The 26901-nt window shown below is 37.3% G+C and overlaps 1 protein-coding gene across 2 annotated transcripts in view; it reads left to right on the plus strand.

The window, feature by feature from the left end:
- Positions 1 to 2520: 2520 nt before the first annotated feature.
- Positions 2521 to 26901, plus strand: part of SCAPER (S-phase cyclin A associated protein in the ER) — a 168083-nt gene continuing 143702 nt past the window's right edge. For both annotated transcript variants that reach the window (XM_082321353.1, XM_082321354.1), the window contains exons 1-5: positions 2521 to 2598; positions 4664 to 4739; positions 8375 to 8492; positions 15593 to 15663; positions 21824 to 22021. In XM_082321353.1, coding sequence (XP_082177479.1) covers positions 2543 to 2598; positions 4664 to 4739; positions 8375 to 8492; positions 15593 to 15663; positions 21824 to 22021 — 519 coding nt within the window. In that variant the 5' untranslated portion in view covers positions 2521 to 2542. The remainder of the gene's footprint in view (positions 2599 to 4663; positions 4740 to 8374; positions 8493 to 15592; positions 15664 to 21823; positions 22022 to 26901) is intronic.

The raw sequence follows: 26901 nt of genomic DNA on the forward strand, positions 1-26901 counted from the left end.
AAATAAGATTTGATTGGTTTCTGAAATGGTACTGAAGATGCTTTGTCTTCTTTGTCTAATACATTACTAACACCCCAAAAAACCTCTTTGCTGCATATCTCAAGGGTTGACAAGTGTATCAGATTATACATTTCAGTGACTAAACAACTGTAATAGCCTCCAAATAACAAATTCAACGTAGATGCGCGAAGAGCAAGTTTATTAACCATACGTTCATATGCCAAGATGACTGAAGATAGGAGGAGGAGGAAATACAAATAACTGGAACAATAAAGCAAGCAAACCCAAAAAGTTATTATATCCTATACATTAGGTAAAAAAATCTGAAGCTCAGCAAGAGGGAAAACATAGGAAATCATGTTCTTCTCTTGGTAGTTAGCCTGTGTCAAAATACAATCCAGACATTTCCCAGCATGCAGTTAATCAGTCATATAATAAAATTCAAGATCATTCTGGTGTGGATGCAGGAAAAAAAAAAGACAGAGGCTCTTGTGTTCCCTCGACATATTTCACCAAGTGCACAGCAAATGCATCACTGTTGTGACTTGTAAGTAAAAAGAGAGCATCAGCGAAGCTATTTTAAAATCAGAATACAAGTCATGGAATATAAAAAGTTTTTCATGTGCTGAACTTTGTGACTTTCCTGAAAAATCCTCCCTTTCCTCAAGCCAAATTGCATGCAGCCTTTCACAAATCTGTTTGGAGCTGTTCTTTCAGTCACAAAAGAATTAATGTTAGAAGGCCACGTTCAATGCATGACGACTTCTCTATGAGATCTGCAAATGTAAATCTGTTCCTGTCACACTGTTGGCGTGAGAGCAGTTGTCCAGCAACACAAACAGCAGTTTCTTAACAGTTATTTCTAGCAAGTGATGTTATCTGTCCGGTGTTTACTGTAATTTTTTCACATTTCTATGTTTTAGTTTTATAAATCACTGCCCAACTTGAATAAGCCTTATTTTCTTTAATGCATGTAATTTATACACTTTCAGAATAAATGGATTTACAGTAGTTTTATTTAGATAACTTCCATTTTGACATATTCTTCTAATTGTTTTTATCACATGTAAACATTTTAAGCTGCATACAAGACAGTTACATGCATCTAAGACCTGCATGCAAAGATTACCCTTCTTTCTTCCAACTTGTTGGATTTTGGCATGCTCAGAAAAAAATGAGCAACAATTTACTTATAATCGGGTTCAAATACCCTGTGTTTGGATTTCAAAATGGCAATAATTTGCTTTAGTAGTACGCAAATACGACTTTCTGAGTGTTCCAATTGTTTCATAACACCTTGCACAAATTTAGAGACTGCAGACATTACAGACCTGTTTTTCTACTTCTTTGCATTTAGTGCAGTTATTAATATCTGAGGAAATAGGTTATAAAATGACACTCTTCTGATACGGTATCTGATTTGGCATCGGACCAGAATAGCAGGATTTGATTCAAGCCCCAGTACCACGGTGCTCAGCTCAGCCGCAGCCCAAAGAGGCAGTTGTGGAAACTCAGACAACTGCTTGATAAATAATCAACAAGGCCGCTATCGAACAGTGACAGTAGAAGGGATTTGGATGGGACCTTCAAGGGCCAGCTGGCTCAGCTCTCTGCTCTGAACCGGAGTCGAGTATACGTGTCATTTCTGAGAGATGCTTGTGCTGCTGTTCCTGGAGACTTCGACTGAAGCATATATAATCTCCCAAGCCATCTATTCCAATCCTTGTATTACTTTTAATGTTTTGGAGATGGCAACCTAAATTGTCCTGGTTACAATTTAGGCCTCTTACATCTCATCAGTCCTGTCACAATGGGGGCAATGGATTATTCTCTTTCTCTTCACAACCATGCTTTTGCGTGCTTGAACACTCCTACCACATACCCTTTTGTCTTCTCTTTGGGCTGGATAGACTCAGCTTGTGCAGTATTTCCTCACAAGCCCTGTCTTCCAGGCCTCAGGCCCCATGAAAAGGCTTGGCCTCTCCACGAGTCCCATCTTTCTCCAAGCGCGGTGCCCGAGCTGGACGCAGTACCCTAGCACACGCCTCACCAGTGCCAAACCTCAGGATCAGGTTCTGCTTTGCTATCTGCCTGCACATACACCCAATGTATTGTACACAATTATTTATTAGCCCGCACGTATTCGATTTTCTACTTTTTCCAGCTCCCAACTGCTGAGGAAAGGGCTGGATGCCGAGGGACCGACCGCCATCACCTCAGCGGCTCCGCCAGCCTGGCAGGCCCGAACAGACGGCACCTCGGGCCCTCTCACAGGGCTGACGGAGCAGCCCCGGGCGGCCTGCCACAGGCCGGGGAGCGCCGGCTGCCTCCGGTGCGCAGTTGGGGCGCCCCTCCCAGCCCTACGTGCGAGGCGGAGGCGCCGTTGCGGCGCCTGGGCAAGGTGAGGGCAAGGTGAGGGCAACGCCTTCACCGGCGCGGGCGGCGCATGCGCGGCTGCCGGGGCCGGGCCGGCGGCGGGGGGGGGCAAACGCAGCGCGCGGTGGCGGGCGGGCGGTCGAGCGGTCGCTGGCGGCGGGATGCGATGACATCACCGCGGCGGGACGCGCGCGGGCGGGACGGCGCGGCGCGGCGGAGAGCGTGAGTGGCCGCTCCGCGCGCCCCGGCGCGGGGGAGGGGCGCGGCGGCAGGGCAGGGCAGGGCGGCGCGGGGCGCGGCGCGGCGGCGGGGCAAGATGGCGGCGGGCCAGCCCTCCCCCTCCTCCGCCCCGCGGAGCCCCCAGGCACTGCCCCTGCGGGCGGCTCCGGGCCCGCAGCCTTCCCGGGCGGCCCGGCCCGGCCCTGCGCGGCGCGGGGCCGGGTGAGGGAGTGAGGCCGGTTGCTACAGGCAACCGGGAAGCCCGTGGGGCGAGCGGGACTGGTGGGTCTCGTGTAGGCCTTGCCTTGTCGGGGAGCTTGGCCCGGCGCCTTGCCGAGGAGCGGGGCTCCGCAGCCCCCGGGTATGCCCCGCGGCAGCCCCGCCTCGGCCTGGCGGTGAGGGGCCCGTCCCTTCCCAGTAACTCTCTTCCCCGTCACGCCTGCCCGAGCCCGCAGTCGCGAACAAAGTCTGTGAGGAAACTTGGAGTTGCTCAGTCTGAGGGAGATTCCTGTGCTTGTAAGCCTCGCTGTTGCTTGGAGTTGCACAGGTCCACCTTTCTTGTCGTGCAGAGGTTGTGTGGGAGAGGCACACGTACTGAGAAAACGCACTGTAAACTCTTAAAAATTGCCACAACGTGTATAAGTATTTGCATTTTCAAAACTGTTAATGATGTTAGTAATTTAAACTGGTGGTCTCACTTCAGTGTCAGAAAATCACGGTTACAACAGCTGACAGCACAGTAGGTCTTGCAGTGTACTCGGGGTAGGGTTTACCTTCTCTATGCTTTTCTTTCTAAATACAGATTCTTGTGTCTAAATTATTTCCAAATGCTCTACAGTACAGTACAAAAATACTTGGGCCCTCAGTTTTTTTCCTCAAATATATATGTCAATTTAATGAGCTTTTATTACACCTTGATTATAATCTAGTTAATTTGGTGAGTGAAAGCACAGTTTTCTAAGATACCTCAGTGTTTGAAGACTCCTCATGCTGGGCCTATCCTGATGTCTGAAGTGATGCTGAAATACAATCGTACTTTGTTTTCAAAAACCCGTCTTCCTTCAGCCGGCTGCAGAACGTTTCAGTTTTCATAAGCTCAGTAGGTTGTCTTAAAGCATACGAACAAGTGCAAATCTTACCAACTGCCTGTTTGTTGACATAGGTTTTGGATATTTACTTTTAGAAAAATGAGCAATTTATGAGGAGTACAAGATGTAATATGAGAATAAGGGAACAGCCCACTTAAAGCAGTATCACTAATGATAAAGACCAACAAAATCCCACTTTGGATCTGATTAAAGGTTAATCTTGTTGTGTTACCTAATTTCTGATAATTTAGAAGTCTTTAACTTCTGGTTAACATCTGATTCTTCAAAAGAATAAGAACTGTTGCAGGAAAGTTTTTGCACTGTAATCAGTAGCTGGCTAGAATTTATTTCAATCTTGAAGACAAGCGTTTAATTTTATTTCAGAATTGTTATCACTGTTCTGGATATAAAGATTTAGTCCCGTGCACTTCTGCGTTTGTGGCAATGGTTCTATAGTTCAAAAGTACAGAATAAGTGGATAAGAGTGTTCACTTTCTTAGAGTTGACTTCTACAGAAACCGTCACTTTTTTTTTAACAGAAATTTTGGGTTTTATGTTGCGTCAGCACTAATTATCTGATACTGATTTCTTGGTATGTCTCTGATTAACTTTTCTTTTTGAACTAATAACCAACTTGCATGGTCCTCTTATCACATGAAAGATTATTCTCCTTGCCTTTCACTATTCTAGAGCAGTCCATGCAATGATTTGTTTTAAAGTTTTAATATTCTTTGTACTGTTTACTATCTTACTGCATATGCATTTACATTTTTTCTGTAGGGTCATTCTCTTTTTGTTTTCTTCTTGGGCCTTTGGCTACTATTAATAAGGAGCAGTGCAAACACTTTACAAATAAAACTATCTTTTGAAAACCTTACTGTGTTCATCAGATGCCCGTGACATAAATGCTTCTAAGAAGCTAAAATTAATTTTAGAAGTGGTTGAAGTGAAAATGATTAATTGCATTTATTTTGATGCAGGTATGAAAACTCAATGGGGTCGTCCAAAAATGTAATAAGTGAGCCTGTTGATGTGGAGGAAGGCTATAACATGATGGTAAGACATTCAGCTACTATAACAGTGTGGCAGGATTTTTCCTACTGCAAGAAAAACTAAATTTTCATGTTGGGATTCACTGATAAATTGGTTCATTTGTACCTTCTCTGAAAGTATTGATTCTAGAAACGGAATCAATTTATTAACACCATGATGAAAAACTTGCAAGAATGAATTTTACTGTAGAAGAAATCTGAGTATTTCCTCTGTTTTTGCATCATTTCTAGTTGTGTTAGTATATATTTTTTTTTTTGGCCTTTAGGACATTTGTTTCAGCTGATTCCCATTTTAAACTGCTTTCATCCCACCTCTGTTCTAGTGTAAGACTGTAATGTTTGGTTGCACTAATAGAGTGGTGTTATTTGAAGTAGCTGAGGTTAGAGCTGAAGTCATTTTCTTTGAGAATGACTGCATTGGATGAAACTGGTGGTTTTGTTTACAGTTATGTATTTATATATATGAACACCATTAAACCGAGAATCCTCATAAAAAGTCTTTTAATATTCATAGCTGTGCAAAGAAGCAGTACAGACTAAATCACAAAAATCTGCTATTTAAGGCTAAACAAATTTGTAGTCACTCCTTTTGCCTAACAGATGATTGTATCTATAGCACTTTGAAAAAGGTAACTTCTTTGGGCAGTTAAGTAGCAAATAGGAGGAATTCAGGTTGAGGACGCAGTCAAAAACCTATGTATCAGTATCACTTCACTCATACGAAGGAAGGTGTTGCAGCTTGTTCTTGCCTAGCCAAATGAAAAGGCTATGTTGATGCCCACTATGGCCTTTGGCACAGTAGTTTACACTTCTCTGTGGCTGTACACATCATTACTGCTAACTGTCCCGTTAAGACCTCCTTTCAGGGTTTGTTGTTTTCTTTTGACTGACGTCTAAGTTATGGAGACTAGAATTTTAAGTCAGGCCCTAGTTTCGTGATACAAAGTACTTGGAAGCGTCACGTTGAGATACTTCTGCTTTCCTTATAAGCCTTTCTGGCTTGTAAAAAAAAAAAAAAATTAAAAATCAGTTTAGTGTGGACTAATGCAAAGTTTTACACTTACTTGGGAGTAATGATTTCCAGAAATAAGGATGGAAAACGCCTGTCTTGGCAGCAGTTGTGCAGAAAGGAACCTTGGGGTTATAGAAGGTCGTATGTGTAACGACAGAAGTTCTGCTTATATATTAGGAAGAGTTGGGTCTGCTCTGACCAGGAGACAGGGACTTGGGGATTGGACTAGGCCTGCAGAGGTCCCTTCCAGGCTTTGTTATTCTGTGACTGTGTAAGTTGTGCTAATTTATGTGTGATATCTCATGACATATGTGTTATGATTACATCATAAGTGATGAAAAGGTAATATCATATTGCAAAAAAAACCCTATGCATCATTTTGAGATGATCAAATAGGAGTATCATCTGTAAGATGTGAATAACCTGTCCACAGCGTGTAGCATTAAGAAAGTCCTCATTGAAGTATTTGTATCTGCTTTTGGACATTGTATTTCAAAGACAGACGTGAATCAGTTGGAAACAATCTGGAAGAGAAAACCCTAAGTGCTCAGATTCAGAAAACTTGAAATCTGAGATCTGGAAAACATGAGAAGGAAGATTAAAGGAATAGGGATGGTAAGTCTGGAAGACAGGAAGACCAATGAAGGATGAAATGGAACATAACAGCGTAAAACATAATAGGAAAGAAAAAAATTCAAACGGTTTCCAAGTCCTCTGTGTATGGCAAGAATGAGTGGGCTTATGCTGTAGGAAAGCCATAGTTAAACATTACGTAGACTGTGCTGAGTGAACGTTGTCTGCTGGTGGAGGATTTGAAAGAAAAGACGCAATAAATGAGGAAAAATTTATTTGTTTACTTATTTCATTTTTGGCAGTTGAGGATGCCATAGATTAGCTTTACTTCCAGCTAAGGTGAGTGTTTGGGTCTTTTTTGAAGATTTGAGAATAAATTAATGAAGAATGCAGTCTGAACATCCTTCTTTTGGTTTGAGAGAGACACGTTTCAGAAGAGCTTAGGTTAAAATTATTTGACTCTGGTCTGAAGTAAGCTACCACAAGTATTTACATTAGGAGTTTATACAGTAGTTTCAAGTGATTTTAAAAGTTACGTGACATTTGTGGACCTTTAACTCTTAGCTTGATGATGGAAAGTGTATCATTAAGCGACAAGGGATTAAAAACTCAAACCAAACTTGATTCAGCAGAAATGGTCACTCTTACTAAAATTCCTAGTCAGAATAGGCAATTAATTATGTAGAGTAAGGATAGACCAGAACCAGTTTAGTACAGATCCTGTTTTTTTATGTGCTTTACTTGCGTTTCTTTGGGCCAAAATATATAATCTGCTTTATTTATTTCATTAGGTTTTCCAAAAGTTCACTTATATAGCAGCACTATTTTTTTCTTTGTTTTCCTTGCAATACATGGTGATATCTCTAGGTAGGTCTGTGGAGCACTAGATGGCACACTGCAGCTTTGAAACAAGCAATTGAGGACATCCGGATGAGAGAAACCCAAGTTAAATAATAGTATTTAAAGCATTGAAGTAAAAGCAGTTTCTCATTTGTGTTGTGTTTCCTACCACCTTAATAAATTATAGCCATGCATCTGCTATATTAATTTTCACTGTATTTTCGTTCTGAAGACCTACTGGCATTATAAAACAAAGTGGTTGCAGGCTTGAGTCATATGATGGTAAGAACAAAAAGAGGAAAAATGCGTCTTCTGTTTAGTGCTATAGAAAATCAGTCTGTTTCTGCCTAAAATAATGTTTAGATTTATGTAACATCTTTGTGCTTAAGTTTGTCAGTTTTTAAAGATAACTTGGTCAGCAGTTTTGTGCTATCATGGTACATAAATTTATCATTACAGTACATAGTTTGGCTTTGTTTCAAATTATTTTCTGAGGCATAACTTGATACACCGTAGAAGAGGCAAGATTTGGTCTAATTGACATCTATCAGTTGATACAAATATTTCTCAATATATTTGGTTTCAAATGTCTTGTGATGATGTATTTTGCAAAGAAAAATGTTTAGTAGGTAAATGAAGTTCATCCTTAGTGTCTCTCATTTTGTCTTTGAACAGCTGCAGCTTTCTAGTAGTAACAGCTAACTTTAGTTGCCAGGAAATACTTTCTAGGTTCTTCTCTTCTCAGGGAAAAAGAGGTAGGTTTTTTATACATGTTTCAGATGGTTCCGATAAATCTCATGCCTTTCTCCAGGCTCTCTCCAGTCAGCTAACACATGTATTTTGGTCTCATGCAGCTTTTATTTTGAATAATTAGTTCTAATTAACACAAGGTAACAAAAACATTTGTGAAGTCTACTGTGATGCTCTAGCGGCATTGAAAATCAATTAAATGGAAGTTAAAAATGTGTGGTGTAGACATACCCATACTGAGGGCTGGGTAGTAACTCTCATGTCATGTTGATGAATCAGTCTGCTTATCGTGCAGAAAAATGGTTGTGAAAATGAATATGTTCACCTGTTTTGGATATTTCAGGAAAATTCAGTACCTGTGCACCCCACTTTGGATGGTTTAACGACATACTGGATGAAATTAACATATCGAAACAAAAATTTATATTTTTTTTTTTTCTCATCCCTGTATTTCTTGTTTTCAGGCTTCTTTCCAACGCTCTAATAGCCATGACAAAGTGAGGAAAATAGTTGCAGAAGAGGGACGTACAGCAAGGAACCTAATTGCATGGAACGTTCCACTGGAAAACAAAGATGATGATGGTACGTATTCAACAGTCTTCCACCAGCTTTCTCCACTTCCATCCTTTTGTCCACTGGAGTTGCTCACCTGTAAACATGTTTCTTCCATAAGATTTCTCTATAAAAAAATAAATGGTTATGTTTAGTGCCCATAGTATAATTTTAAAGCTTTTTTCCAAAGGGCACCCTGCAGTTGACAGATCACTTTATAAAACCTTCACAGTGACAGATTAAAAACTGTTTTAATTTGGTCTTTAAGCAACATCTAAGACTGTTCTCTCTTGCTGGTATTATCAAGATATTTGTGTAATATAATAAGGTTATCTTAAAATATTGGACTTTGAAAAGGCTGTTAAAAACCGATCTCTTGTAACTCAGGAATTCAGAATTGTAGGGATGGCTTAGAACAATCCAACAAATTGCTGTCTATGCTCTAAAACAAATAAGTTTGGAAGTTTCTTTTAGTATCACTTCAGTCTGTGGTAAACATCTGTGAAGAATCTTTAAGGAAGGGGATATGTTGGGACAGTTTTCCATAATGCAAGTCCTCAGAACAGTTTTGTTACTGTTGTAATATTCTCTTGTGGTATGATGACTTAAGGAGCTAGGAATTGACTTTAATTTTTATACTGCTCAAGCTGTTCCAGATGTCAGAATTCTGTTTTTGAGGACTTCATTTCAAGTATTTTTGTAGCTCACATGTCCCTGTGGAGGTGCTGCTGCTTTTGAGACTTAGGCAGGAGTATCTAAAAGGAGTTTTTTTTTCCTGTGGGGGTGGCTGAACGCTGAAACAAGTTGCCTAGAGAAACTGTGAGCAATCTTCATCCTTGGACGTGCTCAAAACCTGACTGGACATAGTCCTGGTCAGCCCGCTCTAGCTGACCCTGCTTTAAGCTGGGAGGTTGGACTAGATAGTCTCTAGAGGTTCCTTCCAACCCCAGCTATTCTGTGATTCTGTCAGTGGAAAAGATGTTTCTACGAACAGTTATGTCTAAGTTACAAGATATTTAACCCTATGTCTGAGGCGAAGTTTAAGCTGTCTTTGGCTTGCTTTATGCATTAAGGTGTATTTATGATTTTTTTTCTTTTTAAAGGTGAAAAGTCTAAAGTGACAGAAGACAAATAGGTGCATGAAAACCTATTTAGATATTTGTATGTGAACATTTATATAGGTTTCATCAAGGAAATTACATTCAGTTCAGAATGCATAGCTGTACCTCCATTGAACAGTGACAAGCAGAACGACAGATAACTTACGTTTATCAGCTAAATATCCTAAACCTAATTACAAATGTTGACATTTGCAGGCTTTGGTTTCTGGTTCTGACCCTTTTACTTCAGCATTGTCCCAGCTATCTTAGTACATTTTGTATAGCAGCAGCAGAAAAACATGTACTGTGAACTTTTGTTAGCTAAATGTATGAAGAGAAAACGGAAATAATTTAAGACTCGGGCATAATCTGACCAGTTAGAATGCATACCTCCCAGCTTTGGATCACATGCAGCAGCCACTCAGTTTATGATCGTGAATACGTGGATTTGTAAGTGGGCCAGTTCTGTATTCTTAGGGGAGCTTCATTTACATCTGTCTCCGGAAGGTGCATTTATCTATTTGCTAGTCTTACAGTTGCCTGAATGTTCTTGAGTACGTTAGTAGATCTATTGATATTATTGGACTAGTCACATATGTTGTTTTAGCAGAATTAGAATGGGGACCTAAATTATTTATAGATTCTGAATTACACTTTTGGGAAAGGCAGTAATATGAATGAGTTTATGCGAAAGAACCATAGACTATATTTCTAACAGTATTTTTCAGCTACTTGTGGGTGGATTCAATTTCTGTTTATAGAGTCCGTTATTTGTTAACACTACCTTGCTTGTACTATTATTTTAGAAACTTTTAAGTAAGACTTTTTCCTTAAAAATGAGCGAATGTGAGTTGTAGATGAATGTTTGCTCCAAACCTAACATTTTCTGCCACAACGTGAAGAATGAATGTAAAAGTGAATTTTTAGCCTTCATTAAATAGTTATGTGTGATAATTAAAATCCAAGTATTAATTTCCTTCTTTTGGTTGTATTAGCACTGTTGTAATTTTTAAACTTTTTGTCACTGGTGCTTTCTTCTTTTTAAAATTTCTTCATTAAATCGTAGGCTGGCCTTTTTGCACAATGCAAAGAATCTGATGATAATTGCCTAATGGAAAATTTCCCTGTGGAAAGGAACTTGTGGCTAATGAAAGTCTGGCAGAGCCAGATCCTTCATCTCTTGACCCTTCTCTTGGCATAGAGGGTATATATGTTGGTGTCAGTGAGCTCTGATTCATTTTATGCTGATCTTTCAATATGTATTTTGTCCCTGAGGAATGATACAGCAATATTATGAATTAGGATAGTTCTAACTCGTTCAGGGGTTGTGTAAATCAGGCCAAAGGTTCAAGTTGCCTGAACCAATCCTGCAACTCTTCTGTACAAAGCAAAATTTTGTCTTTGGCCAGTTTCTTCTGCTTGTAATGTTCAGAGGTATTGCTTTGGCAGTAACAGTGTGTGTCACATTTTATTATATACTGTTATTTGTTATGAGATTCTTTTTTTTTCCTGCAGAAACAGTGAGGGTATGGGCATTTGCTATTACTAGTGGTAATGTTAAAGAGGGTTGATAAATTAAAATGCTGGTTTCGTTTTTTCAGTTTGTATCCTTTCTTTTTCTGTTTCCTTTAAAAATTGTGTGCTTGTGCCCTTCTTACCGTTTAAGTTTTCCTCTGAAAGACTTGTGTATTTTATGTAGAGGACATGGGTAAAAGAGCAATAATGAAAAGAATTGCAATCAAAACTTTCTAATTCTTTAATGGAAATATATAGTTCCAGTCAATAAGAAATATTTCCTTAAAAAGGAGAGGTGTTTCTGTTACATGGTTTGGAGCAGCGTGCACCCTTGTTATGTCAGATCTGAAATTCTAGTTATGGATACAGATCAATGACATGAGAAAATCCAAACCATGGTGGCAATGGTCTAGAAGAGATAGTGACTGTTAACAAATTTCAACTATTGAAATTAAAATACTCCTTCACAGAATTCGTTAATATGCAGCAGATTCTGTTGGACAGACTAATTAACAGTACAGTTGACTTTGTATCCTAGGAGGAGAACCTTATAACTGTGAAAAATTAACTAGTCTGATATTCTGTCTCCAGAGTTAAATTTGCATTCCAAACTTATGGCCACTAATTGCCTATTGCAGTCACCTAGATCTTGCCCACCTTGGAAAGCTGTTATCATTCTAATAGAGGATTTCAGAATTTTTTCCTTTGTAATTTTATATGCCTAGCATGAAATTTCAGGCACTGCATGCTGATAAGCACTACCCACAAATTTTATTGCAAAATCTAAACTGTGATATTAGTAACAGTTAAAACATCCCAGAGGCTTGACATTTAAATGTTAATAGAAGGTAAGGTGCCTTTGGAACTTTAAGAGATGTGTCAAAAAAATTGGAAAATCTTGTATTTGTAATTGTTCCCTTCTCATTTCCTATTTGTTTAAAATCACTTGGGCTCTTGCCATACAGAATTAATTTGTAGATTCAGCATTTCAGGGTAAGGAAACATATTTTATTGGTTGAAAGGTGCCTGGCACACTTTGGGGAGCCTGCGGTATAATCTACTCTTTTAGCAAGAGCCTGATGGAGTAAATAGGTTTTGCAGTATGTGATGAAAGTCATGAAACTTGGCTCTCTTTGGCCAAGTGAGGAAGTTGTAAGAGTCGTGACTGAAAACATTGTGTGTAAGCCCTAGGAACACTGGATCTGATTGTAACTGGCAGAAGGGAAGGGTACTTTTTAAGGCTCATGAGTTTCAAACCTTGAATTTCACTGAAATGAATGGGAATCCAGTCCAGTGCTCGTAGGTGAATACAGGGCCATTATATTCTGGATGAGACAGTGACAGTGATTTGTAAAAGTAATTTTGTGCAAAATATGTTGCTGTAATTCAATCTGGAGGTGGAAAAACATGGAGAATTTTTGTTATATCCATGCTTGAAGGCAGTTATTTCTCCAGATCCTTAGCATTGTACGATTAGAAAAATAGTATCTACTACTGCTCTACAAACTTTTAAAAAGGTACGTTTTATAATAATATTAGAAACTTCAATATGGTTCCTCAATTAAGGGGTCAAAAATAATCAGTCTCATCTGGTTGCTTCCTCCAGGCAGATGCCTCTGCCTTACTTTAAATGAGGTTTAGGCAAGCAGGTCTTATCCAAGCCTCATTTTTGCAAAAATGTTTCTTAAGATGGACAACTGCACCAGTTGAGCTAGTAAGATAGATTCTGGAGTACAGACTGGTTATCTGTAGCAATGGCACTATAATGTATACTGACTGTCTTACGGGTTTTATAGGTACCATGGAAGAAGAGAGGTGACAGTAGTTTTCTCACACCGTGTATAAGAAATGGAGGAAAACAACAGCATGCTTACCCAGTTGTATCCTCAGATTCATTCAAGGAGATGAAAAGAAAGACAGTTGAAAATTTTTATTGTTCCTGCTGAAGGTCTGATGATGAACAGTGTCAAAGGCACTGAAACAACATACACAGTTGATGTCTGCCATAGTGAGAACAGAAATAAGGGCTGCTATTAATTACTGAATTTAAAGGCGATTCCCACATATCTCGTATCAGTAAAACTGTCCAAACAGAGAGATGAGAGGGATGATTGTTGAGACTGTTAGTATAAAAGATAGATTTTGAAAATAGTTTATAAATGGCTTTTTTTTTTTTTTTGAGATACTAGCACCTTAGCTTTTTGTGACAGGAAGTCTTCACAAATCATAAACTCTGTGTGCTTCATTTTTAATTACCAGACAGAGAGGAAATGGACTTCAAGTGTAAAATATGACTGTAGCTCCCTGAATACTGCAAAACTTTGCTGCTTTATATATTTCACATTGGCAACTTAATAGCGAATGAGATGATAATCTTTGGTCACTATTGTTCTTTCCTTAAAAGTCAGTAACTTCTTAGCAGATAATGCCCTTCATATGTCATTGAGTTCCTATGCGTTGAGTTCCTAGCAATGCTAGTATTGTATAGTTACATACCAGTAGTCACTGGACATGCGCATAACCATTTAGCAGCGCTCCTCTGTTGTCACTACTTGTGAATATAAAAGGACAAAAGCAGAAAGGAAGACATCTTCTAATAACCAGAGGCATTTATTAGAAGAAAAAGACTAATAAAGCTTGGGAATGTGGCTGTTGCTGAAAGACAAAACTTTTTGGCCCATACCCCTTAAGAAAAAATTAGTCCCTGCCACATGTTATTTGCTTTTAAGTTTGCAAAACCTGCTATTTACATAAGTTTTGTTTTCTCTAAGTGTCTGCCTTATATAGAAAGTGCCTGAAAACTTGCTTTTGTCTTTACAGGGGACTTGTTCAGACATTTCCCAGTTCTTAGATGATGGATTAGTATTCTGTTTTTATAAGAATCTAAAGAGACTGCACCTTTTTTTTTGTCTTCATCTGCCCTTTTTTAATTTTAACATACCCATATTTGTTTGTAAGCCTTTTTCATTGTGCAAGTTTTGTGTGCCATTGCATTCAAAGTCTTGTCTTTGCAGAATGTAAATCATCTCAGAAGAGAGACTTTGGTGATTGAAATATTATCGTAATTCTGACATGGAACGGATCCACCATTTAAGCTTTTTAGTGAATAGGAAGGTTTTATACATATGGTAGCTGAATCAAATTTTTCCTGAATGCTGTTAAATTGAGTTCAATATATTAATTTGTACCTGTTGTTTTGGCTAATGTAGCATTTTAAAAATGAATTATCAAGCAAATAATTTTTAATTTGTTTTAAAATTAAAGGCCTTGTTCCCTGGAATAGCCAATGATGCAAACCAGCTGTACAACTGCTTGATTAAGACAGGTTTACAGCTGCTTTACATAACCAGAGCAATGTAAAACAGCTGGACTGTGTTAGGTAATTTGGCCTAAGAACTGTTAAAAACTCAACTGAACAATTCTGAAATTCAAGAATGATCTCCATGGACTAGGAAGGAACTGTATTCAACTAATGCATTTATTTGCTTGGCTTCATCCAGCTAAATAATCTTGAAACTTAGATGTAATCTGTGGTGGAGAGTACTTTTGCCATAGTATTTTGTCTTACTTGCTTAAATTTTTGGTAACTGGATCCTGTGTTTTTCATGTTGTGCAAGTTAGATACTAAGTTGGGGGAATAAAACTTAGAGTTTTTTTGTTTGTTTGTTTTTGTTTTTTTTAAATTACCCCTGAGCAAATCTCAAAGATTAAATGCAAACGTGTCTGGTAGGTCTAGGCTAACACAAATTTATCTACGCAAAGGTAACTCTTCATCAGTTAAGAAATTGCCACCACGACAGTACTGAGACCTGAAATCATCCTTCCTGACTGTGGGAATTTAAACTGATTTTGGAAGCATTGTTGCTAAAGTTACTTCATATAAGCAGTGGAGGGAGACAGGTACATTGAGAAGGCATTTCAGGTCTTAAGGGGAATGAGACTTATGCTCTGTGAGTGTTTTTTCTCTCTTCCTTTGGCTACCTACATGTAGGTGAACTAAGTCTAGTTCTAAGTTCTGTTTTTTCCCTATCTTTCTTGGCAGAATATATGTAAATCTACTGGTAGGTTGGTTGAACAGTTCGAGAAAAACTAAATTATTACATTTGTTTTTCCGAAGAAAGATATTCCTTGTTTTAATTCTGTAGTATCTGATTGAGCAGTCATTCAAGAGCAGACTTTTTTTTAATCTATATAGAAAACTAGTATCATATTTAACATGTAGATTGTAATGATATGATTTTCAGAGGCACTGAGCACTTAAAGGTGGGTTATCTTTGTTGAATGAAGTCTGTAATTCTTGCGTGCCTTTGTAATTTTTTTCATTTTCTGTGTGTTTTCTGGCATTATCCACATTCTGAACTGTGAAATATACATTTGGAATATACAATTTTACAAACCTCTTAACTCATAAATTGTGCCTATATCAGTACATTGCAAGATGAGGTATGTGCATTTTAGAATGCTCTCTCTAATTAAAATTGTTATTGTTGATTAAAACAGTTGCTTCTCCCACAGGAAAATCAAAATGGCAAGCTGGTGGAAAAACAAAGAGGGTGACTCAAGGAACACACAAGACTGCAAAACAGGTATCTGCTCGTTTTTTTTATTTTGGTTATGACATAAAATTTACAACATATAAATGTTTTGTGGTATCACTGATACGTTATTGGCTGAATAATATATGTAAAAAACTGTGCACACATTGCATTTTTAAAGCATACAGGTTTCAAAGTCAACTATTCAGAAGTTAAGAAATGCCAGAATGTAGGTTATCTTCCTCAACCTTTACTTTTGTCATTTCCTAACCTCTGGGTGCATGACTCTTTGGCATTAAAGTTATTTTAAGGGAAGGTGCTGTTCAACAATAAAATGACACAGGTTATTCTTCCTATAAGCACGCTACTTATACAAAGGCTACCATTCTGCCCAGTTTCTAATTTAAGGACGTGCTTTGTTTCCTGACTTCGTGTGTTAACAGCTGAAGAATTTTGGTTTAAAATTTCACTAATCCTATTTTGGAAAAATTAGTCCACGTCAGTAAAATTTCTGAGAGTTATGACTGGAAAGCAAGTTCAAATGAGAAGTGTCAAGAAGAAACTGCTCTTATTTTTATTCATGTTTTTTCTATGTGAATGACAATCTTTATTACATTAATAAAATAATACCTCAATCTTTCCTCATGTTTAACATTTTTAATGATTGCTTTTCTTTGATCAGTAGATTTAGCTATTAGTGTGGCCTTAGCCATTTAGTATTTTGAGACAGTCTGTCAGATTTTGATAATATGGCATATGGAAGATGTTATTTTTTGAAAAAAAAAAACAAAAAAAACAAAAAAAGTATTCTGCTTCCGTAGAGATTTATTTGCATCTTTAAAACACAGGCGTGTTATTTTCCTAATTTAGTTTAGCAGCTATGAAGTTTGTGTTCTCTCTTCACGTACTAGTATGTTACAAACACTGTATATCCTGGTTTTGTTCTGTGAAGGTGGAATTCTGTTGATGTAGTTGGGGCTCCCTGTAAGGGTTAACCTTCAGAACCTTTTGGGTAAGAGTAATGTGCTGCATAGTTTGGGTTCTCTCTATTTTAGTCACTTGGGATTATGTAAATCCTGCGTTTTCAGGAGAATACTTGATTGTTATTGAGTGGCTCTGTGTGGGATTGCTATACTAAAACTATATTGTAGAAACCTAGTACATTCCTAGTGGGTACAATTAAGGTTTGAAATGGCCTGCGGAGTGTCTGTGCATCTTGGCACTTCAGTTTGGCATTCAGCACCTTTATTTCTGCTGCATTTCAGACACTGGATACTGCTGTAAATTGGTGGCTTTTTTGTTACATTTGTTGAGCCTTCAAATTTAATTTTCCTTTACATATAAATGGGCCACTAATCTCAAGAAAATAAACTTACAAGAACTCTTTCATATGGTCTTATCAACCTCATCTTCTTCTCAGTAGGGTGCTGGCAAATCTACATTCAATAAATTTTGGCGTCCTGAGAATAAATATACACTTCATACTTTCCAGAGCTCCAAGGCAGGTTACTGAAACTATTTTGAAAAAAAAAGAAAAGAGATTAGGTTTTAATGTAACTTTCATCGTCCACAGTGAGTTACTTGAGATGTAAGAAGGAATATTCCCATGTTTCTTAACTTCAAAGGCGCAAAAGCTTTACCTTTTCTGCAGTTGAAGGTTTGAACTCTCACTACAAGTGAGATAATATGAACTAGCCCCTCTGAATCTTTGCCATTCTTGGGTGGGTTTTGTTGTTCTAGTGAGGACAAGCTTCAGTGTAGGCCTGCTAGATCATGTCTATATAAGCCATCGTCACACTTTGCATAAACATGCATATTATTTAAGGGGACGGGAGGCCAAGGCAAGCTATTTTTTTGTGTGTTTGTAAACACTGATTTATTTTTTTTTGTAACATGCGATAATCTGCAAAGTTGTTGAACATGGATTAAATTTTGGATAAGTGTATTGTCAAAGGCTAAGGGATCTAAGATCACTTAGAAGATTCAAAAGTAAGTACTTATACCCAGTTAAGAATGATGTGTAGAAATTTGCAGGATTGGAGCTTTAGAACTCTGCTCAGAAAAACTTAATTCTGTATCCTTGTGTCTTGTCGGTGGAAAAAGGCTTACGCCTCCAACTGCTAACCAAAGTGAGAGTTAGTTGGAAGCACTGGGCACAAGGATGTAGGTGGAGTTTATGTGGCTTGGGTATAGCTCCATCTTGGTGAAGGTGTGGGATTGTTGCCTTATCTTTCTTCAGACTACACTGTTAGAAATATTTTGTCCTGTGCCCATACGTTCCCCCTGAATACCAGAGAGATCAAGAGATGATAATCTCTGGAAATGGAGTTTCAGTGTTGCACCACTCTCAACCTGAGCATGACACTGAGGAATATGATCTGCTCAAAAGTACATACTTTTAGTAAATACTGTTTAATTAAAACTTAATTCCAGGAAGGATGAATAAGAATAATATAAAGGTATAGCTGTACATCAGCATAGAAACTGCAGTCTTGAAAAAAGTCTGTACCTAATCCAACATTTCTTGCTTTTCACAGTGAAAGGTTAGTTTGATTCATTAGAAAATTTACTTAAGATGCTTATAGGTAAAGATTCTGCTGAACAATATGCAGATTAACTCAGAAATCCTGGTAATTTTTTGGTGCTTGCGTTAAACATTTGTACAGAATATAGCAGTCTGTATGAAATATTAGTAGTATCTTTATATTAAAAGTAGTCTTTGCTGCAACTCTTAAGTGAGTACTGGCTTTCATTTCTGTAAAGTTGGTGCCAGTCAAAATTGATTAAGTTTGAAAATAGGTTGCAGAGTTTGATGTTTTTTCATGGAATTTCTGGAGACTGAGGTGCCAGACATGGGACACGGTTTGGATTCTTCTCTGAAAATTGACTTCTGTTTCCTTGAGTGGCAGATACCAGGCTGTGACAAATTCAAATGTATAGTGTTAGAACTGACTTGCATCAGGAAATTAAAATATTATTTCTATTAACTAACCGCCAACTTAATGCTTACCTGCTTGTGTGATTGTGTTTACAAGAAATTTGGTAATTGAGGGATTTGTATCCTTTCAAAGGTGAGTAACTGTAAATGTTGCTTAGGCTTTACTCAGACACTGGAAATCTGGTTACACGGGTAATAATGGAACTGCTGCAACTTACAGTAGTTAACACAGTTCAACATACTGTTTTCCTAAGTAAAATATGGCTGACATACAAGAAAGATGATGAATGGATGCCAAATATAGTGAGTGGATAACATTTATTGCTAAATATCAAAATATATTCCATGACACTGTCTTTGAAAGATACATTTTCAGGTGTATCTTTCAAATAGTGTAAATTATGCATGGTTCCCATTCCAAACCAGCTGATCCTTCATATCAGCAATATTAGCTGAATGAGTAGAAACCTAATCACTTTACCAAGGTCACATTTTATAAATACAGGCAGCAAAAGGTAACACTGTTATTTTAATATAGCTATTTATGATTCTGTAGTTAAGGTTGTGTCATCATAAACTGTATTTTAAAGGAGCTGTAAATTAGCCAGTATAAGCTTTGCTTCAGTGGTTTATTTACAAGGCCTCAGCTAAGGAGCATCTTTTCTCCAAGCTGTTCTTTAAGAGGTGACACTTACGTCATAGAAGAAAAAATATGAAATACTCTGACATATGAAACCCTTCTGAAATTCCTGCTCATTGGTTGTTTATGACATGCATCTTTTCTGAAAATGTCTCTCATGCTTACATTAGCTGGGGTTCATCTGGAGTACACTTAGAGCATTTTGAGATATATGTAAGAGTAGCAGAGATGTTAGTATGATTGTAGTAAATCAGGTGCCCATTCTTCCCCTTCTTACTGAAAAATTAGAATCTGAACACAAACACAGGTGAGAGCATAACCATCTTGACAGCGTTGTATCTACCTCCCTAATTACAAAGCAGAAGTTGCTGTGTTTAATACAGTGTGATACAGGTAGTCAGAGCGCTGGGGGAATAAACAGACTGGAACCCAGAGGGAGAGGCTACCAAAGAAACAGAGGTCTGGAATTTACTAAGTGGTTTGGCAGGTTCTATCTTCATGTCAGGGTTCAGTTCTCTTGCAATGGGAAGCTGTGTTTATGGTGTGAATTCATCAAACAAGGCCCCTAAAATCTAGAGATAAAAGGCATTTGTATTCTTAAATACAGTGATTGAAAAATCATTTGGTTATTGCCTACTTCCCCATTCTGTAATTCGAGCATCAGAAATAAGAGTTCATTTACATGTTTCCTAAACATGCAGGGAACGTTTTGTATCTTAGGCATACTTTGTTGGAATTCAAGAGGAATCCACAAAAAACAAAGATCCTCTTAAGGAGAATGAAGAAAATTTTCTCTAGACTTCGTACAATCTTTGGGTGTCTATTCTATATATTTCATCATAAAAATATTATTATAGGTCTTCCTTAAAAGTACTTTCATTGATAAGTCCATCCAAAACTATGTTGCAGTCCTGATTACCTTACGTTGCCTGTGGTCTACAATGACTTTTCTATAAGAATACTCTGTCTCTAAGTGTAAACTTACCTGCCATTAAACTCATCTTTTGGTGCAAAGAAATCATGTTTCCCACCTTTTTACACAGGGGACAAAAAGGCTTGAATCCCAGTCAATTGTTCTGCTATTTACATTATTTCTAGTCAGCAATTAGATATTCTAATTACAAACTCTGTGTACAGGCTTGTGCAGTGTTCGTTTTGATTGGTTTTATTCAATCACCAAAAGTAGTTTTTAGAATGGAATTTTGCAGTAATCCCTACAAGTGTACTCCAGTAAGAATTGACTTTCTGGAGATCTGTGCCACAGTGGAACAATGCATGAAAACGGCATTAAAGGTGCTATTAAAATGAACGCGTTAATGAAAAAAAACCAAAAGCAGACTATTGTATCACATAGCTGATACCTCCATCACCAAATGACACACAGTTGGGCGTCACTTTGGGTTTACTAGAGGTGCGTAATCCACCTGGCTACTATGGAATGAAGAAGCTTATAGAAGTCCGGCATGGTAGCAGGATTTTTCTGGTTTTTTTTTTGTTGTGGGAGAGAGTTTCAGATTTAATAAGGGCAGTACCATGGAGCCAAGTGCTGATTTGGTATTTTCAGCCAAATAGGCATGCTTCAGAATCCTTTGAATATCCTGTGCAGGTAAGTGACAGTATATCTTTCTCAAGCAGACATAACCCCATATGAGTCATTAAGCTGAATGCACAAGGTCAACAGATACATAACACTGAGGTGGCATAACAGTACTTCCAAGTAGGTACATAGTGATTCCTGTCTGTGCCAGCATTTGCGAAGACAGTTGGATGTTTTCCCTCTGCTCCCATCACATTTAACATATTGGCAGTTCTCTGCATCTGTGCAGCAAAGTAGTACTAGATCAATTAGCCTGCATATCAACACTAAAAATCAAACAACAGATTTGTTGTAGTTAAAGCTGTTAAATTACAACTTAAAACAGCATGATGACACTTTCAGACTTGGTGTAAGTAGGAGCAACTTGGTTCATTAGCACAGCACTTACGCTGGGTTGAATTGAGGTTGCAATGTTAACAATATGGTAAGTGAAAATCTTAGTACAAGTAGTCTTCTAAATTGTGAAAGCTTCCTTTCGTAACTAATTCAGATGCTGGCATCTCCTCTGCAGTGTAGCCATAACATATTGATCAAAGGGCTAGCCACATCAGCATTTAGCGGACATTAATGCTCATATATTAGAATGAGGGTTTAAAAACTATAAAGTTGTATGTAATGTCTTGGTATTAGAATTTAATTGTGATGGAATATTGCTGGTGTGATTATTAGTAAAATGTTATTTTCATCTCTAGATGTGCGTACTTGTCAGAATACGTAATACAGGATATGTAATTAAAAAATGTAACTTTCCAATGTGCTAAGAGGCAGAATATCTTGTACCGTTGTTCGGTGTCAATGTTGGCGTTATAAATGTCAAAGAAACAGAATCTAGTTCTACATAGCTGCTGCATATATTTAAGGTAAGAGAGTGTGTTTTAAAAAACTCAAGTCAGTGGGGTGATGTAGCCTTCTTCAGTGAAAAATTTCTTGTTTACAAATTTTGAATATGTTGAAAAAAGTGTGTTGCACAGAAGCCCAACCTCTTACCATGCTTCTGTTTGTTGTTTTCCTTTTCCGTTGTATCTTGTTTTTTCAGAGCACTGCCATAGACTGTAAATTAACATCAGCAGCAGCTGGAGATAAAAACTTTGACAAAAGCCCAACAAAAACAAGACAGCCTCGAAAAGTTGATCTGCGAGCTCGATACTGGGCTTTTCTTTTTGACAATCTCAGACGGGCAGTTGATGAAATCTATGTTACCTGTGAATCGGATCAGAGTGTCGTAGAATGCAAGGTAAGTCTGCAGCTGTTCTTTGCCTGTTGTCGCATGGCTGTTATTATGGGCTTTTTTTTGTACTTTACAAAAAAGCCAAAAGAGGAATTAGAGCTTCAGAAACTCTTAATTTTTGATTTGTATTTAGTGAAGGCTTGTAAATAGGAAAACTGATGGCATATTTATTCAGATTTAAGAAGATGCTTTCATCTTAGACAGTGACTGATTTTTGAAGTGTATAAAACTTGTAGTGGGTTACATAATGTTATTAGATCTCAGCTTTTTGATGAAAGTAGTTTTTGCTTATTGAGTTCTGATTTTATTAATTTTTCTGACTGAACACTGATTTATTTATTTTTTCTCTGTAATATTCTTTACTGTAGGTGGCACTGTTGTGATTCAGCCTTTTTCACATTCGTTTGCTTCCTGTTAAGTGGCTTAATTATACATTGCTCCCATTTTGCAGTGATAGTTACCACTCTCCTGGTTCTCTTTGTGATGTTAAGAAAGTGATTGGTGGTTAAACATAAACAATGTCTGGTTGGGGTGTCACTGGAAGGCGTGCTTCCGAATTTCGAATAACCTGTGTTTGTAACAGCTTGTGCATCTGTTTTACATTTTATGATGATTTTCTAGTAGATCCTTAGAAAGGCAATTGTCCTTTAATAAAAATCACTCATTCTTTAGAAATGGAATTTATCGTAAGCATTAAGAGAAGCCAGAAGAATATGTTATAAAAGAAATGTTAAAGATACTACTTCTGTTTCCATATTAAACATGGCTGAAAACTCAACACATTCTGGAATTGATTATCTAATCACTGTAAAAAATTACATATATCAATTTAAGTATACTTTTTTTTGTTATCATATGCATCTAGTTCTCTGCTGTAATCAGACATGGCCAAATTGACTTTTGAGATTTACAAATACATTTCATTGAAAGCAGGTTTGAAAACTGAACAGTAGCTAGAGGCTTCCAAATCGCTGGTTGGTCTAACACAATTTAACATTTTGTTACTGAACTGTCTTCCTGCTCAGGAAACTTCTCTGGAGAATTTTTTGGTTTTAAGAAAATCGGTCAGCCTTGCATTGTAATTAGATTACCATTTTAAACTTTTGTGACTGAAAGAACAGAAGCGTATTTGTATCATTATCACATATTTTTGGGGTTAGATATCATTCAGCATTTTAATCGTGCCACTTGATCTGTTCTCAGATGGAGATATTACATAGTATAAGTGAAAAGTCTTCATTTTAGTAGATGCTTGACAATGATGTATGTATCAGATTACTTGTTTGCAAAACAGGGTTGGAAGAAACCAAAAATGAATAAACAAGGGAGTCCGATGTCATGTGTTGTAAAACTTATCTAACATTCATGTTGCATTTACCTTTTAAAAGATCTTTACTTCTCAACACAAAAAAGTGCATTACCTGAGTGGCTGGAATATGCGTTTGTGCTGTGGTCTTCTGTTTGTGAGATTTTCTTTTAAAGGTTACTGTTAAACGATGATGATTACTCTTTTGATAAATTACTAAAATTTCTGTTAATTAAGCTATGAAGTATAGAATCATTGAGTCTTTCAAATTATTTTTACTAATAAGGTTTCACTTTTATCAATTCTATTGATTGTCATTATTTATTTGGGGGTGGTTATTGTTGACAGATACAGTCCAGTTTCTGCCAGAGGTAAAGTTGTCAATGTGTTCTAGCTAATCCCTTACAGCAGAATATCTTAACTTCTGTCTTTTGAAGTGAGTGCTTTACATAACTCTTAATAGATAAGCGTATAACATTTTTGGTACTACATACATAGGCTTCAACTAGGGAGTGATCAAACTTGTCATTAGCATGGAGGTATGTTCTAATTTTGGATGGAATATTAGTGATAATGAACAGCAGATCTGTGCGGAAACTGCAACTCTTCCTCACCCCTGATCTTGAAAAGCTAGTGCTTGCTGTCTTCCATCAGCTGGAATATCTTGTCTAAGTGCAGCTTTCATATTGTGGAATATAAAGAAAGTGTTTACTGTAGTACCTCAACCTTTTATGAGTTCATGAATTAAAACTGTGATCTAGAGTCAGAGTTCAGTTGGCAAATGATATTTGAAAAGCACTCATGGAACATTGTTTCAAGGATCAGTGTAGTTTAGTAGAAGGCCTATGTCCTGCCTTTAAAGCAGCTTAACTCAATCTTTAGTTTGATCATTACAATTTGTCTCATTACAGTGTGACTCAGTTCACATAAATAATCATCATTTACTTATCTAAAACACTTGTTTTATTGTCTTGGCTTTGGTAGTCCTATATACTTTGCTGTCATGTTACTCCCAAGCACCAAGTTTCATACTTTGTATTGACTGATCGTGCCTGGTCAGATCTTGCAAGATCTCTGGTCGTGCCTTTTCTTGTTGCCTGAAAACGTGAAAGCCGTGAACAGAATCTAGATTCCCTGGTTTGTGTCAGCTTGGGTGTCCGCTGTTGCAGGAAATACGGCTGTAGCAAGGTTCTGCGTGTTATTCCAGGGACGGCTCCAACTGCTTGAATGTGTGGGATTGGGAGGATGCAAAGTGATTTTATGCCTCTCAATGAGGCATATGTGAATAATGGCATAATATGAGGCGTAATATGAATTCTGTGCGGTCTAATGAGATATCTCCCTAACTCTGCTACCATTGGTAGAATACCAATAATGCAGATGTGGCATAGCAAAATGTGTTAAGCTTCATTGCCAGGAAAGTAACATCTATAATGTGTGTAAACCTTTTCTTACACTTTTGGACTTAGGGGGCCAGCTTTAATGCAGTCATACCACATGTCTTGTCTGTCCTTGTATATCCATGATTTTCTGTCATCCCTGCCGTAACTTTTAATATCAGTGGGCCAATTTAAATTAATTTAGTCATTATAGATTTCACGAGAGTAGGTGACTAGCTTGGAAGAAGACATCTTGTTAAAGTTCACATTGCAGAAAAAACTGCCACTCAATCTTTATTAGACACCAGAGAATTCTGAGAGAGAACGAGAACATGAACGCACCAACTGAGGAAAGCGGGATTGTGTGTGTGGTTGTTTTTTGTTTTGTTGGGGTTTTTTATTTGTGGGGGGTTTTTTGTTTGTGTGTTTTTTGGTTTGGTTTGGTTTGGTTTTTTAATAAGAATTAATTGAAGTGCATGTCATTATCTCATTTCTGGCACCAGAGAAACCAGTAAGGAGATCATGGGAAAACAGGCTCCACTAGATCCACAGTTTGCAGAACCACGTGGGCTTTTTTTGCTTGGTGGTTTTTTGTGGCGTTTTTTGTTTGTTTGTTTGTTAGTTTGGTTTTTTTCTTTCTCTTTGGGCAGGACTTCAGCTAATTCTTACACTTTTCCAGTTTTATGTATGGCAGTGCTGGTCTTCTGAATATTTTAATTTTAAGATGAAAATTCCATTTATAATAAACTTTTACTAAGGCTCATTCTAAAAATGAAAATGGATTAACTTCATTTTTATGCTCTTTTTTGCAAACTTTTTATACCACATAGAAAAGTACTTAGTGGTTAAAATGTTACAGGAGATACCAACAGACATATCAGCTCAGTTGAAAATGGATTAATGTATTTCTGCCATACCTAAAGATTTGAGATGATTTTGATAAATGAGAATTTCATATTGCCACGTTTTTCTATTTACTTTCCAAACTCATTTGACACAATATCTTGTTAGCTCTTTTCATGAAGTACCATTTTTATTTTTACTGCTGGACATATGTGGGAAACAATATTAAACAAAGATCCAAAATGGTTAAACTGTTAACTTTTCCTTCTTTGTTTTTTGTTTTTTATTTTTTTAAGTGGGATTTTGAAAAATCCTTTTTATTAAGATAAATCTGTGTTATCAAAAACTTCCTTATTCCATATTTCAACTTTTTAAGTGATATCTCCTCAAACTTATGTCTTGGTCAAATGGGCATGTGCTGTTCTATTTAAACATCTTAGCTGTATAAAGATCACATTAAAAGAAGACCCATGTAAAAATGAAATGTAACAACTTCTGGCATTTAAAACCTTCAGATTAATCTGGCATAAAAGTGTTTCTTTTTGACTTTGTATCTTTTGCTCTCTTGTAGTCTTACAAGTTGGTATAGTTTTATTGATTACGTTGTCACTGAAGGTAATGTTTGATGCTCCCAAATCGGAAAGGGCTCTAGTGGCTGGTTGTGGTTGAAACTGCAGACGAAAGGGTTGTGGTAAGGATACAAACAGTGGAAATGTGTGTAAGAGGATCAGTGGTTGTGTATATTTTCTCTCAGCTTTGGGCACTGCTGAAGGTGGTATATTGCTATTGATTTGGAATTGAGAACTCTCAAATCATCTATATGGGTATATAGATAAGGCTTTGATGCTTTGTATATAAAGATATAATGAACATGGTTGAATTATTTCTAAAATAAAGGATTCTCAAGTTTAAGCATCATCTTACTGTGTGTTAATCAGTTTGTGCAATAGTGATAGACAGAGATAAGATATTCTAATAGATTTGGCTATAACGGTCAACATTTCAAAATGCAAATTGTATGGATGTTCTATACATCACCTAGGTTTCCGTGTGTCTGATGTTTATATGAATGTTTTATTGCCTAGTATTTTCTAGTTTTGGGTGGTGAGCTTAGGCAGAAAAGAATTATTAATGCCTTTAAATCTCTTTCTGTATGCTAAAAGGAATTAAGCCCAAAATTATTTGTGCAGGCAGATTCTGTAGCCAATTTTGGCCAGTGGAATTTTGATTAATGCAACAGAGAAATGCATTCTGCTGCTATTGTTTTATGGTCTTCAGGCATCTCAGCAACTGAGTTTATATATATGTGTGTGTGTGCGCATGTGTGTGTGTGTGTATGTATATATGTAAAAACTAAA

This window comes from Platalea leucorodia (assembly GCF_965183815.1).
Source record: "Platalea leucorodia genome assembly, chromosome: 9".
In the NCBI taxonomy this organism is placed as follows: domain Eukaryota; kingdom Metazoa; phylum Chordata; class Aves; order Pelecaniformes; family Threskiornithidae; genus Platalea; species Platalea leucorodia.